Source organism: Narcine bancroftii, chromosome 4, assembly GCF_036971445.1.
Source record: "Narcine bancroftii isolate sNarBan1 chromosome 4, sNarBan1.hap1, whole genome shotgun sequence".
Lineage (NCBI taxonomy): Eukaryota > Metazoa > Chordata > Chondrichthyes > Torpediniformes > Narcinidae > Narcine > Narcine bancroftii.
In genome coordinates, this window is record NC_091472.1 from 25,077,683 (window position 1) to 25,096,983 (window position 19,301).

General features: G+C 41.5%; 1 protein-coding gene across 2 annotated transcripts in view; it reads left to right on the top strand.

The window, feature by feature from the left end:
- exo1 (exonuclease 1) overlaps positions 1-19,301 on the top strand; it is a 54,566-nt gene that overhangs the window by 22,866 nt on the left and 12,399 nt on the right. Inside the window, exons 7-9 of one of the 2 annotated variants that reach the window (XM_069930952.1) lie at positions 1,908-2,095; positions 4,541-4,637; positions 6,123-6,354. In XM_069930952.1, coding sequence (XP_069787053.1) covers positions 1,908-2,095; positions 4,541-4,637; positions 6,123-6,354 — 517 coding nt within the window. The remainder of the gene's footprint in view (positions 1-1,907; positions 2,096-4,540; positions 4,638-6,122; positions 6,355-19,301) is intronic. The other variant, XM_069930953.1, reaches the window with a different exon arrangement.

Genomic DNA, 19,301 nt, shown 5'->3' on the forward strand with positions numbered 1-19,301 from the left:
CCATGCGGCAGAGAAACCCCTCCATAAATGGTCCATTACTGCAGCCAGTCATACAGCCCTTTCTCTGCCGCGTGGTATTCTGGGAAGTGAGGTCCGCCATTGCCTTTTCCCCATGGTATTTATAAATTGTACCCGATAGTGCTAGCAACTTTCCCGTGCTATATAAATTGTGCGCTATAGCGCTACAATCTTTCCCACGCTGTTTCAAAATTGTCCACTATTGCTATTTATTGCTAGCACTTTCCTACTGTCCCTTATAAAGGTTTATATAGGTCAGAACAACAACAGGAGCTCGTACTGTGCTGTACATAAAGCTTAATTATGTTATAATTAAGCATGATTAATTTTGTTCAAATATAAGATCATAATACATTGATCAGGATTTAGGGTAGGTCCACCATCACTTGATGTGTCATGATGTCACCAGTAGAAGGTAGAACAGTCCTAACCCCGGGGATGGCTCCTTGCACATGTGAAAGTGTTAAGTGTCCCGGTTAGGAGTGGTCAAGCGTGAAAAGCTAAACCCCATTCCTACCCCAGGACAATGATCGGCCAATTTAGTGGGATGCAAGTGTGAAAGGAGTTTTTGTTTTACTTTTTAAGCTGTAAACTTGACAATTTTGAGTTTCATTTCATTTATCCATAGCACATAGATGGGTAATTATGATTGAAGAAGATAGCATCTTGGACACGAAGCTGTTTTAAATTAACCCTGGGATGAGGTGGCTGTTAACTACACTTAATGTGTAGAAAAGTACAAAGGCAACTAAATGCCTTAGTGAATTGGGAGGCAACCTTCTATGCTAGAAATATTGTCACACTTGGTGCTGCTCACTTGCATTGATTAGCTCCAAATGTTGAGGGATATGTGAGTAGAGCTTCTTTTCCCAACAGTCATCCCATGAAGAGGAAGGAACTCTACACGATGACCAAGGTATTGGGCACGAGAACTGGCATTTCTGCCTTGGAATCTCCATGAGGCCTTTTGACAACCCACTGTTGTTAAAGACCTCTGAAATGTTTGACATATGAACATTTAATTAAAAGTTACTTTTTTTAAAGTAAAGATTAACTAAATTGAAAATACCATAAGCTATTGGAATTTCATCAGAAAATAAGTTAATGTCTGTGCTTCTTAACACTGGGTCAGCAACTCCATTTGGCACTTCAGCTCTATGTCTTGTTACAGAACTCGAGGGAGAGTGGGAAGAGAGCTGTCCTCATGTGGACCTCTAACTCATCCTTAACTAATGTTTCAATGCAGTGAAGTCTGCTGAGCAACAAGTAGAAGATACCAGTGCTTTCTCAGCACTGCTGGCTAAAGGATTGTGCATTCTAGATGATGTCTTAGTTCTACAATCTTGCATAAAGTAGTCATCATATTAAATCCTCAGTTGCATTATTATAATTGACATATAATTGCCACAATAATGTTCTTCATTTGGTCTTTCTAAAATGAATCACTAACGTGTTCATGACTTTTGTGGTTGTTCTTTGCACCAGGAATACAGAGTGCATTAGCGATCAAAGGCCTAAGCTGGCAGACAACTGTAACTAGTTTACTCAATATGTCGTGCTGACATTGAACTTTATAGTGATAAATTAAATTAAACAAAATTTTCAATATTTTTATATTTCTGATTACCAGAAATAATTAGAAACAATTGAAGAGGCCATTCATAGCAAAACATTCAAAGGGCTGTTGGGGTGATCCAGGGTAGGGGCCTTGCATCTGCTTTCCCATGCTTAGTTGCTATATGCATACCTCCCTGTCTCATGGACGAGCCACAGTGAAAAGGGCCCCAGATCAATTAGATATGCTGGTATGAGATTTAAGCAGTTTTTAGATGGCTTAAATTGCTTTTGCAACCAACATTTCCATCGCTTATTCTTTTGTCTCTGCGTAGGTGATCAAGAAAATGGGACAATATTTGAAGATTAATGTGATTGTACCGGATGGATACATAGATGGATTCATACGGGCAAATAACACTTTTCTATATCAGTTGGTGTTTGATCCACTGAAGCAGAAACTTGTTCCTTTAAATGATTATTCAGATGATGTTGATCCAAAATCTCTCGACTATGCTGGGCAGTATCCTTTAAATGTTATTCTGATTGTCTGCTACCAATTAATTCAGCTGGACTTTTGGATTTAACGCATTGCAATTTTGTGAATGCAAAGAAAATGGCTGGTTACAGAATGGTGATTTTTGGAGTTAGCTTCAAAGGAACAGCATGGGGATGCAGAGGAAGTCAATTGTTGTAGAAGTTGAGCAGAAAGATCAAGTTATTGAAATGGGCCGAAACTAAAAATGTATGCGAAGCTGAAGGAATAAAGTGTGGGTGTTCAAGTCTCTGTGGAGCTCAGCATATTGGCCTACTTGTCCTACTTGTTCATTTGCATCAGTCTTCATGTGACTTGTGTCTGGAATAATATTTATAATGTGCTGCAGCTGCTTGTGGGTGAATTCACCAAAAGAATTTGGAACTGCTTGTAACTTCACCCATCTTGAATTCCAGCAAAAAGAAAGTAATTTATGTTGCAGAAGATTTATTAACTGTACTGAATCAACTGAGCTAAATTTATTCACATAAGCAGTTCAACAAAGTTAACTATTTTGATTCCAGAATTGCAGGAGAACTAAAGGCTATTTTTAGAAAATATGAAAAGAATCTAAATGATTTTATATAAATTTGCTTTGCATTCTCTTCATTCCTTTGCAGTTTCATACATAAGCCCATGTCAATTTTTGTAATCCGAGGTATTTTGCATTCAGGCGCCTGCCTGTTTGTTATTTTTTGCATGCCTGTATTTTTGCTCATTCCTTGACCAAAGTTCTAGCCCAAGGCCTTGGTTATCCTTTACTTCCCATGAATGCTGCATGACTTGCTGATCTTCTCCAGCACTTCTGTGTCTCTGCATACTTTCAACATCATTTTACATATGCAGTTTGTGCATTTTTAACATTTCTAATGCAAATTTAAAAGCAGCAAATGTGGTGCATGGTATATTAATTTACTCAAATTTTGTAAAAAAAAAAAAAAAAATTTCTAGTATCAGCTACATGGGTAGAAATCAGTGTTGGAGCAATGGGAGGCATTTGGGAAGGAGATTCATTGGGGTTTAAGTTAACATTTCCAACAAAGAAAAAATATGAGCCTGCCAATCCAGTGCCACACACTGCAAAAATAAGTTAAGCTAGTATTGATTACCTTCTTCTTACGATGGTTGAAAGCTTCGAACTGGATAGAAAATGTAGCTGTTAAGATTTTTTTTTAAGATGGAATTGAGAAACCATTTGGGAAAAAAAAGGTTAAAATCTAAGAACATGGATTTATGTGAATGTAGAGCAAGAAAATAATTAACAAAAAGAAAACCAGTCCAGGCTATCAGGGACCAAAAAGCTAACCTGAATGTGTAGATGGAGATGGATGTGATTCTTCTTGGAATTTTGCAATTGTCAGCACAAAAAGGAGCAGGTATGTCAATGAAACACAAAAGTCTGCAAACACTGTGATTGTAGTCAAAACACAGAAATGCTGGAGGGAACCAGCAGGTTTGGCAGCGTCCATGGTGGTGGTGGGGGGCAGGGGCGGGTAAAGATGCATATGTAACCAATGTTTAGAGACTGAGCCCTTCTTCAAGGAGTTTCTGATGCAGTCAGAAATCCACTATCTGAAGATGCAGAATACAAGATTGAAACCAGAGAGCTGCAAAATGCTGAGATAAAGATGAGATCCTGTTCCTCCAAATTTGCTTTGAACTTTGTTGTAACATAGAGGCAACAAACTGCTAGGTCAGTGAGTGATGGGATGGAGAATTAAAGTGACAGGCAACATAAAGCTCAGGGTCACCCCTGTGGACTGAATGAAGGTGGTCTGCAAAGCAGTTACACAGTCTGCGTTTGGTTACTCCATTGTATAGAAGATAGCACTTTATGAACACCTAGGGTGGTGGAAAAATTAGTGTTGCATTTTCTGCAGTTGCAAGGGAAAATGTAAGTGAAGTGATTAGTGGCAACAAAAGTGTGGACCAAGGAGTGAGTGATCCTTGTAAAAGGTAGAAGGAGAGGGGAATATGTGACTAGCAGTAGGATCATGTGCAGCTGGTAAAATTGCAAAGGATATTATGTTTATTGCAAAGGCTACGTGGCTCAAAGTGAGTACAAGGAGGGCTATCTTTGTTGTGACCCAGAGATGATGGAGTGGAGATGATATTTTTCAGCTCAAGCAAGTGAGAGGTCTGAAATTTGCTGCTTTAACTGATGATGGCGACAAACTCCTCATCACACTTAACTTTTAGATGCATACTTGGAGATCTAACTGCCATATCAAAGACCAACCGCTGAGGGTGGGATTATGTTGGGTTGCTCTTGTCTGATTGGCATGAGCACAATGTCTTGTAAATTTACTGTGATTGATACTATTAGATGTTCCTTTTTGTCTCCTGGTTTTGGATGAACAGTTTTCCATTCCATTCGATTTTCTCCAATGATGTTTTCCATTTGCATTTTGTTCCTTAACTTGGCTACTTTAGTCACTTTGGTGATGAGAAAGCTCTTCACATAGCTCTTGGGAATATAGATATTAAGAGTTCAGAATTCATAGACAACTTCAATCCATGCACTTCGCAGGTAATGTATATTAAATAATTCTTGTAAATGCAAATCTTATTTTCAATCATACTTTTTGCTATTAAGTCAACTGGAGTTTTTAAAGTTTTCCATAATAAATGAGAATCATAAATGTTTGTATCTTAATTACTTTTCTGTTCAGTTGATTAAATTATTTTCTCTGATTAGCATTTTTCACACAATTTCTCAAATACTGTTCTATCCTAGAGCAGGTAAGTAGCTACTTCTATAAGATGGAGCCTGAGTTTTGGAAGCCACTTGTGAGGAAAAGATTTAACAGTGGCAGACAAATATTGTTTTCAGCATACACTATTCTCAAATTGTCACTTTGGAGTTTGTCAAGCTCTTCTGAAGTGCATTAAAATAGATCATTGCAAATATTTTTTTAAAATAATGTACATCTATAAAGATTTTCTGTTGGCAAACAGCCCTCTTTTTAAGCACTAGATGAAAATAATTTTAGTACAGGATTTAAAATCAGAATTTCTAACATGTAATTTCAATCAGTTAAATGAAAATGTGTGCTGGTGAATGTTATCTCAATCCAATTCATTAAACATCTTCTCACTGTTATTTTTGGAATTTTAAAAAATATTTTATTTTTCATTTTCCATCAATAAACAAGATAACATCACTGACTGTTACAGAATATATCAAAAACTCCCAGCAATCTACATACATGTGTTTCTCCCCTCCCATTCCCCCCACAAAAAAAAAAAGGAAAGGGCAGAAAATGAAAAGAAAGGGAGGGAAAAAAAGAGAGAAAGAAAAAAAGAGGCTGGATATGGTGTCGGAGCTTCCAGTAAGTGTCCAAAGAGGCTGTGGAGCCACCCCCTTATACAATTACTTTTATTGATCCATTTATTGGGATATGGCTACAGCTGTGCTTCCGTGTACGTCAGATATGGCTGCCATATTTTACCAAAGGTGCTGTGTCGGTTTTTAAGATTATACGTGATTTTTTTTCCATGGGAATACAGCTATACAGCTCAGTAATCCACTTAATGATAAGAGAGGAGTCAGACTTCTTGGTCATCACTGCATTTTTTTTTCTATGGACAGAGCAATAAATACAAATTGAATTTGGAATTTGGTTAATTTGTAGCTTATGTCCATAAGGTTCCCCGGCAGATACAACATTGGATCTGGCGGAAAGGTTACCTTCGTTATTCTAGTCAGTATGTTGGCCAAATCCTGCCAAAATGGGGCTACCTTTGGTCAGGACCAGGTTGCATGAATGAATGTTCCCTGTTCCACTCCACACCTGAAGCATGTCTTCAGCACCTCTGGTTTAGCCTTGTGAATCTTGCTGTGTGAGGTGCTATTTGTGGAATGTTGAGGACAATTGGCAGGATATTCTAATGTCTAAACTGTGAAAGGGCTAGAGCAAATGGAGAGCTTTTTGTCTTAATGTTTGAATGCAAAATTCCTTTTTCTTTTTAATGGAGACCTTTGAATAAAGGTTACTTTCTTTTTTTTCATCAGACTCTGCCTAAAAGGTCCAGTTGGTGGAATGATAATGAGACAAATATGGAGAATGTGTCCCATATGCGTAGTATATGGAGCAAAGAATTTAGACCATATGGAAATCAATTTTCAGTCCCAAAGGCAAAACTATCACCAGAGAAACCCTGTACCAGGGGTATGGAGAAAGTGATCAACATTAAAAATTTAAAACATCACAGCAGAGTTACATTGGCTAAAAGAGCAAGGGAAGGTATGTTTTTTTTTATAAAACCTGATTTTAAAATTAATTGTTGAAGCAAAGAAACCAACTAATTTGTATTACAGAATATATACTCGTTAATTAAATAGCTGCATCATCACTGATCATTCTCTATGGAAATGAAGGAAAATTATTGGTCTCTGGGGAATTTGGCAAGAGAAGTAGCAGATAGAGTGGGGGGGGAACCACAGGGATTTAAGTAGGCAGTAGTGACTGGTCATCAGCTGTGGGGCCATTAACTATTCACTTTCTTTTTTCAAAAAGAGAGCTTTGATAATGGAAAGCCCGTTACAAAAGTGGCATTGTTAGCCATGTATTATAAAGAATTAACAAGTGACAAATAGAACTCAATCTATAATAGAGTTGTAGAAATGTTGGTGGAATTTTTCCAATATATTTATTTATAATTTTAGAAATACAGCACGGTAACTTCCAGCCCACGAGTCTGTGCCACCCAAATACACCTACAAAGCCCGTACATTTTTTTTGGAGGGTGGGAGGAAACCGGAGCACCCGGAAGAAACTTGTGCAATCTTGGGGAGAATGTACAAATTCTTTACTGGTAGTGCTAAACTCGAGATGGCAGAGGTCGACAGCATCGAGTCCACGCTGCTGAAGATCCAGCTGCGCTGGATGGGTCACGTCTCCAGAATGGAGGACCATCACCTTCCCAAGATCGTGTTATATGGCGAGCTCTCCACTGGCCACCGTGACAGAGGTGCACCAAAGAAAAGGTACAAGGACTGCCTAAAGAAATCTCTTGGTGCCTGCCACATTGACCACCGCCAGTGGGCTGATATCGCCTCAAACCGTGCATCTTGGCGCCTCACAGTTTGGCGGGCAGCAACCTCCTTTGAAGAAGACCGCAGAGCCCACCTCACTGACAAAAGGCAAAGGAGGAAAAACCCAACACCCAACCCCAACCAACCAATTTTCCCTTGCAACCGCTGCAATCGTGTCTGCCTGTCCCGCATCAGACTTGTCAGCCACAAACGAGCCTGCAGCTGACGTGGACTTTTTACCCCCTCCATAAATCTTCGTCCGCGAAGCCAAGCCAAAGAAAAAAAGTGCTAAACTTGAACCTAGGTCGCTGGCACTGTATTCAGTTAACCGCTTGGCTAACTATACCACCCCTTTAATTTTAACAATCCAAAACTGTCGAAGGCCCTTCTGGCCACAAAACTCGTCCTGCCCATTTTTCATACCAATCCCTTGCGTTTTGGGGGGTGAGAGGAAACTAGAGTACCTGGAGAAAACCACACAGATCATGGGGAGAATGTATAAACTCAATACAGACCATGACAGATTCAAAGTTGAGTCACTGCCACTGTAACAAATTGCTGCATTAATCTTTATGCCCATTATGTAATTATGTAGTTAATAGAATCTAAAATCCCGTCATACTTTGGCCCCTTAAAGCTATTCTTTATCCACCCTGTAGATTTGCTTCCCCTCTTTCATGAAATCTGTTGGCATGCAAATTGTTCATTTTGCACAACTTGAAAGCTATTCTGAGAATCAGCATGCTTTCAAATGTGAGATCATTTAATTTGGATTTAACAGAATAGAATCAAACCTATTATAAGGTGAAAAGTTTGAAGCAGTGGTGATGCAAAGAAACTTGGTTCATTTTCATAACTGTTTAGTAATCTACGTACATACAGAAAAAGGGATATTTTTAAAAAGGGGTAATCAAATGGGGCCTTTTACATATACTGATATCCAAGGGAATAGAAGTTCTGCTGCATTGACACAAAGCCCTGTTTATGTCCATTAAAGAGTTCCATGAGCCATTCTGAAAAGATTTATTGGTATTGGGTGGGAGGGGGTAGTAGCATGGATTTATGAGAATGATCCATGGAAAAGTTGAAGGATAAAGTTATAGGATATTGAAGGAACCATATCTATATTGTGTGCAATTTAAAATAGTAAAGTTGATAAGTAGTCTTCAAGTTACAGAGATGAACCAAGAGTAGTACAGATAGATCCCAACTTGTGATGTTCCAACTTGCGATATGTCAAAGGAATGATGATCAGAATCCATTTTGAATAAAGGTAAGTCGGAGACTACTTGTATCAACATGGATGCTTTTCCTTCTCTGAAGGAAATGCTTCTGTCCAATCAGTGAACGCATATCGCCTCCCTCCACAACCACCCCCCCAATACGTCATGATTTTGGTATTCCTCTTGTAGTGACATCAAGGAAACTTGTTTTGACGAAAAGGTGATTTGGAACACATGCACAGATGGAGAGAGAACCATGCATTCCAAATCAAAACGTAGGTTGCCCCTAGTTACCCGGCACCACCTTGGCCTCCCATCAGGGACAAGGCAGAATTCTATCTGTACAGGTTGTCTCCGACTTGCGACAATTTCTACATACTACACAAGTCGCAGAACTGAACCCCATTGTAAGTCGGGATCTATCTATATAGAGAATCTATTTTCACTAATTTTGGGAGGATGAAACTTTTCAAGAACAGAGCTAAGAAATACTACAATATCTGGTAATACAAATCTTGAGCACTTTTCCCACAAATGGAAACTGATGCCTGACCAGTTGTTAATTTTAAAAATGAGATGGATAGACTTTGTTTTTGTTAACCCAAGTTACATTTGGGTATGGGAAAGTGTTAAATATATGATGTTATAGATTTATAATCTTGCAAGACCTGAAATAGCCATCTCCTGCTATGACGTAATCTTTTCTATGCACATTACCTCTAACCAATGTGCCAGCTGGGAGACCATCCTTACCTTCACCACCTATTACTGCCAGTACATCAGCTGTAATCACTGATATTTTCCTGCATAATATTCTTTCATTCATAGCCAAAGCTTTTGCCATCCAAGTCCTTATTCTCTGTGATTTTATTAGCATAATCATTGTATTAAAAAAACACTTTCTGTCTGTTATTGGCCTATATTGAAGATATTGGAGAAGATGCAGAAAAGATTCATGAGAATGTTAGTAGGACTGGCAGGTTTGAATCCTAAAGAGATGCTGGATAGGCTGGGACTTTTCTCCTGAGAGTGTAGTAGGCTGAGGAGTGACCTTGAAGATGTTTATAAAGTCGTGAGGAATATAGATAAGGATATTCTCCAGGATATGGGATTATAAAACTAGCGGGCATAGATTTAAGGTGAGCATGGAAAGATTTAAAAGGGATCGGAGTGGTGACTTTCCATATGTCGTGAGCTGGGGATAAGGAACGAGTTGCTAGAAGTGGTAGAGGCAGGGGCGACTGATATTTAAAAGGCAGGCAGGTACATTGATAGTAATAATGTTGATTATGTACATAAGTGCAGTATACAGATGCACTGAAATTCTTTCTTGCTGCAAAAGATCTTTATAAAAGAAAAATTCAAATTGTATATATTAAATTACTCTGTAGAAAGAGATGAGAATAAAAGATCAATATTTACAGTTACAATAGCTTAAGAAAAAAGTGGTGTTTCAATAGTCTTTTTCTGGTGCCGGTGTACCTTATGAGTGGAGATGTAAAGAGTGTTTCAAGAGCCTGATAGCTGTTGGAGAGGGGAAAAAAAGCTGTTCTTGATCCTCAAGGTACAGGAGTTCAGGTTTCTATACCACCTTCCTGAAGACAGTTGGAAAAATTAGATTTTTTGTATTTCTTGTTTTGCAGCAGGATTTCAGTGCAGTGGTTGATATAAACCACCTTATAAGATAAATAAAAATAGTGCATGAAAAGGTCAAAGTAAGGTTCATTGTTCATTCAAGGATCTGATGGCAGAGGGAAGGAAGCTGTCTTTGTGCCGGTGAGTCCCCATCTTTAGGTTCCTGTACCTTTTTCCAGCTGTTTAGTGGAGAGGGCATGGCCTGGGTGGCGGGGATCCTTGAGGATAGAGGCTGCTTTCTTAAGATACCACTTCTTCTTGATGTCTCGTGTCTGAATAAACCCTTTGGAGTTTATTCTTGTCCTGAGGTTTGGCACCTTGGTATAGCCAGAATGCTCTTCACAGTACACCTGTAGAGGTGACATACCAAATTTCCTTAAACTCCTCCCAAAGTATAGCAGCTGGCAAACCTTCTTCATGATTGCATCGACATGGAAGATCCAGGACAGATCCTCAGAGATATTGACACCCAGGACTTTGAAGTTCTTGACCCTCTCCACTCCTGACTCCTCGATGAAGACTGGTTCATGTTCTCCTGACTTCCTTCAGAAGTCTACTATCATCTTTGGTTTTGCTCACATTTAGTGCAAGGTTGTTGGTGTGACACCACTCAATGAGCTGATCTATCTCCCCTCTGTATACTTACTCAGTGTCACTTGTGTCATCAGCAAATTTGTAGATAGCATAGGAATTGTCCCTAGCTACAGAGTCATGGGTGTAGAGTGAGTAGAGCAGTGGGCTAAGCCTTCATCCTTGAGGGGAGCCTGAGCTGATCATCAGTGAAGAGAAGATGTTTCCAATTTCTACTGACTATGGTCTTCCTAAGAGGAACTAAAGGATCCAGTTGTAGAGGAGGGTACAGAGGCCTAGGGTTTGGCGTTTGATGACCTCCACTGAAGGAATAATGGTGTTGAAGGCTGAGCTGTAGTTGATGAAGAGCAGCCATATATACGAGTTGGTGTTTTTATGTGTTTCAGAGCTGAGTGGAGAGCCAATGATACTATGTCTGCAGTGGAGTGATCTTGAGGGTAGACGAATTGCAATGGGTCCAGTCCTTTGCTTAGATAAGTGTTCATTCTGGCCATGACCACCTCAAAGCATTTCAACACAGTAGATGTTGGTGCTACTGGGTGATGGTCTTAGAGGCAGTGCATTTTTTTTATTAAGCACCAAGATGATTGATGCCCTTTTGAAGCAGGTGGGAACCTCTGACATGAGAATGCAAATGTTTGTGAATACTCCAGCTAGTTGGTGGGCACAGATTTCCAGTGCCTTGCCAAATACACCAGCAGGGCCTCGCGCCTTGTGAGGATTCACCCTCTTGAATCATGTTCTGATAACAGTCCCCAAGACACATATCACAGGGTCATCAGTCTTTGCACAGATTCTCGTAGGTACTGAAGTTCTCATTTCCAAAGTCGGCAGAGAAGGTTTTGTTACCAGGGTAATGGGGGCCCTTTATGATGTTGGCTGCTTTCTTGAGGCAGTGGTTCACAGATATGTCTTCAGATGATGTTAGGTTGGAGTCCATGATGGACTTGGCTATATTTGCTACTTTCTGCAGGAGATGTTTAGAGGGATTTGGGTCGAATAAAGGCAAATGGGACTAGCTTGGTAGGCTTGGACAAGTTGGGCTGAAAGGCCTGTTTGTCCATGATTCTAACATTGCTTTATTAATTGTGTGGTTTATCATGTCACATTCCAGTGTTTGTTGCTATGTTCTGGTGCTTTCTTCCTGCCTCTCGACTTTCCTAAAGATCCTGTGATCTGAACACCTTTTATGCTTGCTTTGAAAAGGAGAATTCAACTGTACCAGTGAGAATCCTTGCAGAAATGGGTGACCCTGTGATATGTTTCAGATGCCAACATCAAAACATGCTTCAAGAGGCTGAACCCTCAAAAAGGTGTCAGGACCAGATATGGCTTACCTGGAAGGGTACTGGAAATCTGTGCCAACCAACTAGCTGGAGTGGTCTTGGACATTTTCAGTCTTTCATTGCTGCAGTTGGAGGTTCCCACCTGCTTCAAAAGGTACCCAAGAAGAGCAGGGCAACTATTGCCCAGTAGCACTTGCATCTAATGTAATGAAATGCTTAGAGGGGCTAGTTATGGCCAGAATTAACTTGTATCTAAGAAAAGACTTGGATCCACTACAATTTGCCTATTGTCATAATCACTCCACAGCAGATGCAACCTCGCTGGCTCTCCGCTCAGCCCTGGATCGTCTGGACAGCAGCAATACCTACAAAAGGCTGCTTTTCATAGATTATACCTCAGCTTTTAACACCATCATCCCCTCAGTACTGCTCAGCAAGCTTCAAAGCCAGGGCCTCTGCACCCCATTATCACTGGATCGTTTTTTAAAATATTTTCTTTTTTTTTAACAAATATACATAGTAAAATCTTCAGTATCACAATATATTAAACTTTTTCATACTAAATAAAACAAAGAAAAACCCCTTCCTACAAAATATAAAACCACACAACATCAGGGGTCACACTTATCCATAAAAAAACCTGTGGGGAAATTACATATGCTTATATTGTAATAACATTGATTATTATCATTATAATTGGGCCCCTATATGGTCCACATATATCTCCTATATCTTGATAAATATATCATACTTATTTTTTTGATTGTATGTCATTTTCTCCATAGCTATACAACTATTCATCTCTGCAGTCCATCGTGCTATGAGTAGAGTCAGACTTCCAAGTAATTGCAACACACTTCTTAGCCACTGCTAAAGCTACTTTGACAAAATAAATTTGGAATTTAGTTAATTTATTACTTATTTTAATAACATTTCCACAAAAGTAAAGCTCTGGGTCATCTGCAAAGGCCTCCCCTGTTATCCTTGTTAATGTTTCAGCAATATCCTGCCAAAAAGGCCTCAACTTCACACAACCATGTAGCACGTAAAAATGTTCCTGTTTCAATCCCACATCGAAAGTACATCTCTGATATTTCAGATTTTGATTTATGTAGCTTCTGTGCTGCAAGATATAATTGGTGAAGGAAGTTATACTGAATCAGTCCATGTCTTGCATTGATAATTGATGTTATACTATCCAAACACCAACTTTCTGGTATTCCAACACCCAAGTCCAACTCCCATCTCTCTTGACCTCTCCAAACCTGACCTTCACTCTGGAGAGCATAGTACATTTTTGTTACGAATTTGTGTATTCCCCAGCCAGAACATTCATTCCATTTTACTAATTTCAGGTGGGACCAACGTTGGCCTCCATCTTTCTCTCAAAGATGATCTTAGCTGAAGAAAACAGAAGAAAGTCCCATTAGCTACTCCACATTTCTGTTTTAGTTGATCAAAAGATGCATGAATCCCCTGTACATAGCAGTCTTCAATGTATCTTATTCCTTTGTCATACCAAGAGTTTAATATTCTGTTACCTATATTCATTGACAACTCATTCTTACATAATGGTGCTCTTAATGTTATCCCTGCTCTTTTGTCCCCAATGAACTCATTGATTTCTTTCCATACTCTAATCACATGTATTAATGTAGGATTATCCATCGTTTTTGCTATTGACTTAACACTCCACTTATAGATAAAATCTTTCACTGCCTCCTCATTCATTGAGTGTAATCCCATTCAAATCCGAAGAAGTTACCTTCTTCAAAGAAAGTTGAAAGAAATCTGGTTTGTGCTGACAAATAATACTTTCTAAAATCCAGTCGCCTATAGTTGAAAATCCCATGTCAATTCTTCCAACAAAATTCTCGGCACCTTATTGTTCCATAGGAATTGCCTAATATAATTATTTCATAACTTAAAGAAATTTTTCTGCAAAGAAATAGGGAGAGATTGAAAAAGATATTGTAATCTTGCCATCACTTTCATTTTGACACACTTCCAATCAAAGTGATCAGCAAATCTTTCCATTTCTGCAAATCCTCCTCTATCTTCTCCAACAAGGGATTGTAATCTAATTTGTACAAATTCTGTAGGTTGTATTTAATTCCATCTCCTTTCCACTATAATCAACTTTTTGATATCTTTCATAATCAAAGTTTGTCAATGGCATTATCTCATTTTTATCCATATTAATTTTATAACCTGAAATTTTAAATGAGATCTGTGTTGTGAAGTGTTTGTTCTTGTTTGCAACCCACTTAAAAAAAATCACAAAAATTTATCTCCTTCAAAACATATCTATATCAATATAAAACATAACATAATCTGTCACCGGAGTTGGATGCTTCTTTCACAAGATAAGAAATTGAGAAGGTTCTGAACACTCTACAGGAACAATAAGACTCCAGGGGAGTGTTTTCTAGTGTTTGCAATTTCTCCAGAGATTCCACTGGATCAGATAAATATAATAGCACATAATCAGCAAAAAGACTGATTTAATGTTCTTGTCCAACTTATCCAGATCTCTCCTTATAATCTCCGCCAGTGGTTCAATCGCAAGGAGAAAAAGCACTGGGAACAGGGGGCACCCCGGTCTACTCGATCTACTCCGAGGGAAAACTGCTGACATGTGACTATTAGTTGAATTTTGGCTTGTGGTTTATGATAGAGAGTTTTTATCCAATTTATGAATGTTCTACCTATTCCAAATTTCTCCAACGTTTTAAATAAAGGCCATTCAAAGTGGTCGAATGCCTTTTCCGGGTTGAAGGAGACTGTTATGCTGGAATTCAATTTTGATTTAGCCATATGTATTATGACTATTTGAAGAGTGTCTTCCTTTAACAAATCCCACCTGATCCATATATATTAATTTAGGTAAGTATTGTCCCAATCTATCAGCTAATGCCTTTGCCACTATCTTATAATCAGCATTCAAAAATGAGATAGGTTCATATGATGAGGTTTTTAATGGGTCTTTTTTTCTTGGCAACACTAATAATAGCTGTTGAAAAGAGAGTTTGGGAGAGTATGAGTCTCCACTGCCCAGTCCAGCACATTCATTACAAGAGGTATCAACAAATCCTTAAATTGTCTACAGAACTTGGGTGGGAACCCATCCTCCCCTGGAGTCTTATTGTTCCTGTAGAATATTCAGAACCTTCTCAATTTCTTATCTTGTGAAAGAAGCATCCAACTCCTGTGACAGATTATGTTATGTTTTATATTGATATAAATGTTTTGAAGGAGATAAATTTTTGTGATTGTTTTTTTTTGTGGGTTGCAAACAAGAACAAACACTTCACAACACAGATTTCATTTAAAATGGCAGAGCTCTCCTCAAGCCAAACAGTCCAGGCTATCAGTGACTTTCTAAAGACAAAGGAGACTGCTTTGCTGAAGGACTTCACAAATAGGTGTTAATTTGACATGCTATGGAGTAATGGATTGTTGTTTTGGAAAGCAACAGATGGCCACACCTCCTGCCCACTGTTCCAGCAAATATTCCTGGTGAGGCTGCCAGAGGATATCCGGCTCCTCATCACGGGGGAGGATTTTGAGGTCTCAAGGAAGGTGGCCACCCGAGCAGATGTGCTATGGACGGTGAAGAGGGATGCCTGAGCTTCAATCGACCAGGTGATGACACCGGGTCAACGGTGCATGGCCACGAGGAACATCGACCGGCTGACCATCCAACTGACCAAATGAGATGCCCCACTGGTGAGCTGTACTGTTATTATCATCAATCGTGGGGCTCCAATGCCCAGTGATGCCACACCAGAGAAAAGCCCAGTCCAGCCGTCATTAATGGCTGCAACGACTGGCCAACATATCCAGGACTTGCTGTCAGGCTGACGCTTCTTAGTGGACACTGGGGCACACTGCAATGTCATCCCCACCTCCTCCTTCCCTCCACCCCCCCCCCACCACAACAAGCCTCAAGTTTTGCTGTGCAAAATGGGCCGAGGACTCCGAGCAGCAAGCAGGTTCAGTATCCAAACTTTCGGCACTCATTTCATGCCCCTCCTCTTCAGGGACTGCCGATTCACCTGGAAGTTCGCCATGGAGCCACCTCTTTTAGGTGCCAACTTCCTGAGGGTCCACTCCCTCCTGGTGGACATCAAGGGGCTTTGACAGGTACATGCTCGGACATTTCAATCGCTTTCCCTCAACGGCACGAAGCTCACCAATCCTCACCTGCACTTGGTGAGTACTGCAACCAATGAGTTCATCAAGATCCTGTCGGATTTCCCCACTATTACCATGCCTCACTTCCATTTGGCAGAATGAGGCACCAGATCATGACTGAGGGGGCCTCCCCTCCATGTCAAGGTGCGTCACCTCTCCCCGAGAAACTTAACTTGGCCAGGGACAAATTTTTTACAATGGAGGAACTGGACATTGTGCGGTGCTCTGACACCCCCTGGGCCTCACCCCTCCACATGGCCCCCAAATCAGCGGGTGGCTGGAGGTTGTGCGATGACTACCGCCGCCTCAATGAGGCCACCATTTCTGACAGGTATCCCGTGCCCCATATTCAAGATTTTACTGCGAACTTACAGGGGGCACGGATATTTTCATCAGGGGCCTATCACCAGATCTCGGTTCACCAGATGACCTCCCAAAAACGACCATCATGACCCTCTTGAGATTGTTTGAATTCCTCCACATGCCCTTCAGGTTAAAAACAAAAATGTGACTCAGACTTTCCAAAGGTTGATGGAAGTGGTGGGCTGGGATCTGCCCTTTGTATTCGTCTACCTCAACGACCTTCTAATCGCCAGCCACACCTGCGCCAAGCACACCACCCACTAACGGCAACTGTTCAGGCTGTGCAATTTTGGCCTCACCATCAACCTGGCCGTGCCAATTTGGCTAAGAGACTATCAACTTCCTAGGCCATCGAATCGATCGTCTTGGGGCCAGACCGTTGCCAGCAAAGATGGAGGCTATCCACTCTTTCCCCATGCCTTCCACGGTGAAAGGGCTACAGGAGTTTGCAAGTATGGCCAACTTCTATCTCTGGTTCATTCCTGTAGTGGAACGCATCATGATCCCACTCTTTCCCCTCATGGCAGGGCCCAATAAAAGCTTACAATGGATCCAAGAGGCCTTTCAGGCCACTAAGAACGCCAATGCCACCTTCCTTCAGCACCCCAGGACAGAGCCCCGACTGCCCTCACCACAGACGCCTCCTGCACAGCAGTTGGGGATGTACTTGAGCAGCTCATTGATGGACATTGGCAACTGCTGGCCTTTTTTCAGTAGACACCTCAGGCCACCAGAGCTCAAGTACAGTGCCTTTAAATTTACATGGACCACACATCCCTTACATTCGCCTTCCGAAGGTGTCTGACCCGTGGTCAGCCAGGCCACATTCCTACGTCTTTGAATTTACTACGAACATTGAACATACAGTCGGTAAATCCAACATAGTGGCTGAAGCCCTATCCTGCTGGCTATCTCAGCAGTGCACGACCCTAACTCTGGCATCGACTATACAGCCTGGCAGGGGTGCAGCAAGCAGACCCTGACATTCCGGCGTACCAGACAGTGCTTACCGGCTTACACCTGGAGGACATCCAGATCTTCCCCAGCAATCACACACTCCTCTGCGACACCTCGACGGGTAAACCTCACTCTGTTGTTCCATCCGCATTGAGGAGGTGAGTATTTGACTCAGTCCATAGCTTGGCTCACCAAGCTATCAGGACCCCTGTTAAGATGGTGGTGAGCAAGTATGTCTAGCACGGGCTCTGCAAAGAGGTCGCGCTATGGGCCAGGACTTGGACTCATTGCCGGTTGTCCAAAATTCAGACCAACACCAAGGCCCCCCACCCACAGACATTTGATCCTGCACATCGCCGGTTCAGCCATGTGCACATTGACAATGGGGGGGCCCCACCTGTGTCGAGAGGCGCACACTACTTTCTCACACTGGGTGACCAGATGCCCTGAGGCGGAGCCACTATCAGAGGCATGTGCACGGGCCCTACTCAACACTTGGGTAGCACTTTTCAGGGTCCCCAAACACCTCACTTCAGACAGGGGGGCCCAATTTACTTCTCTGTGGAGTGCCTTCGCCGACACCCTGGGGACTTAATTCCACCACACCATGGCGTATCATCCGCAGGCCAACGGGTTGGTGAAGAGGTTCCACAGACACCTCAGGACAGCTTTAATGGCAAGGCTGACTGGACCAAACTGGGCAGATGAGCTTCCCTGGGTCCTGTTGGGAATTAGAGACATACCCAAGAAGGATCTTGTCCTCCTCTGCTGAGTTGCTCTACGGCACATCCCTGGTCATACTGGGGGATTTTGTAATGTCCCCTGAGGACTTGGGGGAGCCGGCCTCGCAAGCGTCTAGGCACCCTGGCCCCCACCAAGCCGAGACCCCATGGCCAGCCGCACACATACATTCCCAAGCACTTGGCCGATTGTAAATACGTATTTGTTCGTGTGGGGCACACAGGCCAACTTTCCAGAGACCTCACAAGGGCCCATACCATCTCATAAGAAACAACAGCTTCACCTGTGTTGTGGATGTTAGTGGCAGAGAGGAGACTTTTACCATCGACTGGTTAGAACTGGCCTACTTTGACTCTGACCTGCCCATCACCCATCCGACCCCACATCACAGGGATCGGCCTAAGAACTCTGCTCCAATTACCGGTTCTGGGTGGGGGGGGAGGGGGAATCGTTAGCACCTCGGGCTAACACGGGAAATGGCTGTCAAATGCTGCAACTGGCAAGACCTCGCATGGGCTGAGATGCCCTTTTCCATAGGCCACTGATGGACACCATTGGGGGATCGCAGGGGACCCAATCGGGGCTCGGATGCTGGAACCGACCAATTGGTGGCGGCCTGCTCAAGCTACAACTCAGTGGTGACACAGCTGAGCTCACGATAAAAGGCAGAACTACCCCTGAATAAACTCTGTGTCAAATACACTTTATTGGTGTGTGTGTGTCTTTTTCCTCCAAGTTTCGAGCTACAGCCCAGGAGCTAAAACCATGAGCTATATCGTGGTGGTAGTGGTAGCGACCTTGCTTCAAAAGTCTCCTTTGCATTGAAATGCACTTTTCAACAGGGAGTGCTGGATGTTCTCGGAACAGAAACCATTCACTACTTAGAGTAGTAAAAATATCCTTTAACAGCAAATGATCAGTAACTTGTATTAAACTGGTTTTCACGAGCAATTGATTAGATTTAAAAGCTGAGTGATTTTTTTGCTCTCTAAACAGGATGACAAGCAGGTCATTGAGTGTATTTAAGGCAGAGATTGATAGGTTCTTGATTATCCAAGATATCAAAGGTTACAGAATTGTGGGAAAAAGAATCAGCTCATGATTGAATGGCAGGGCAGATTCAGTGAGCTGAATCACCTATTTCTGCTCCAATGTCTTATGGT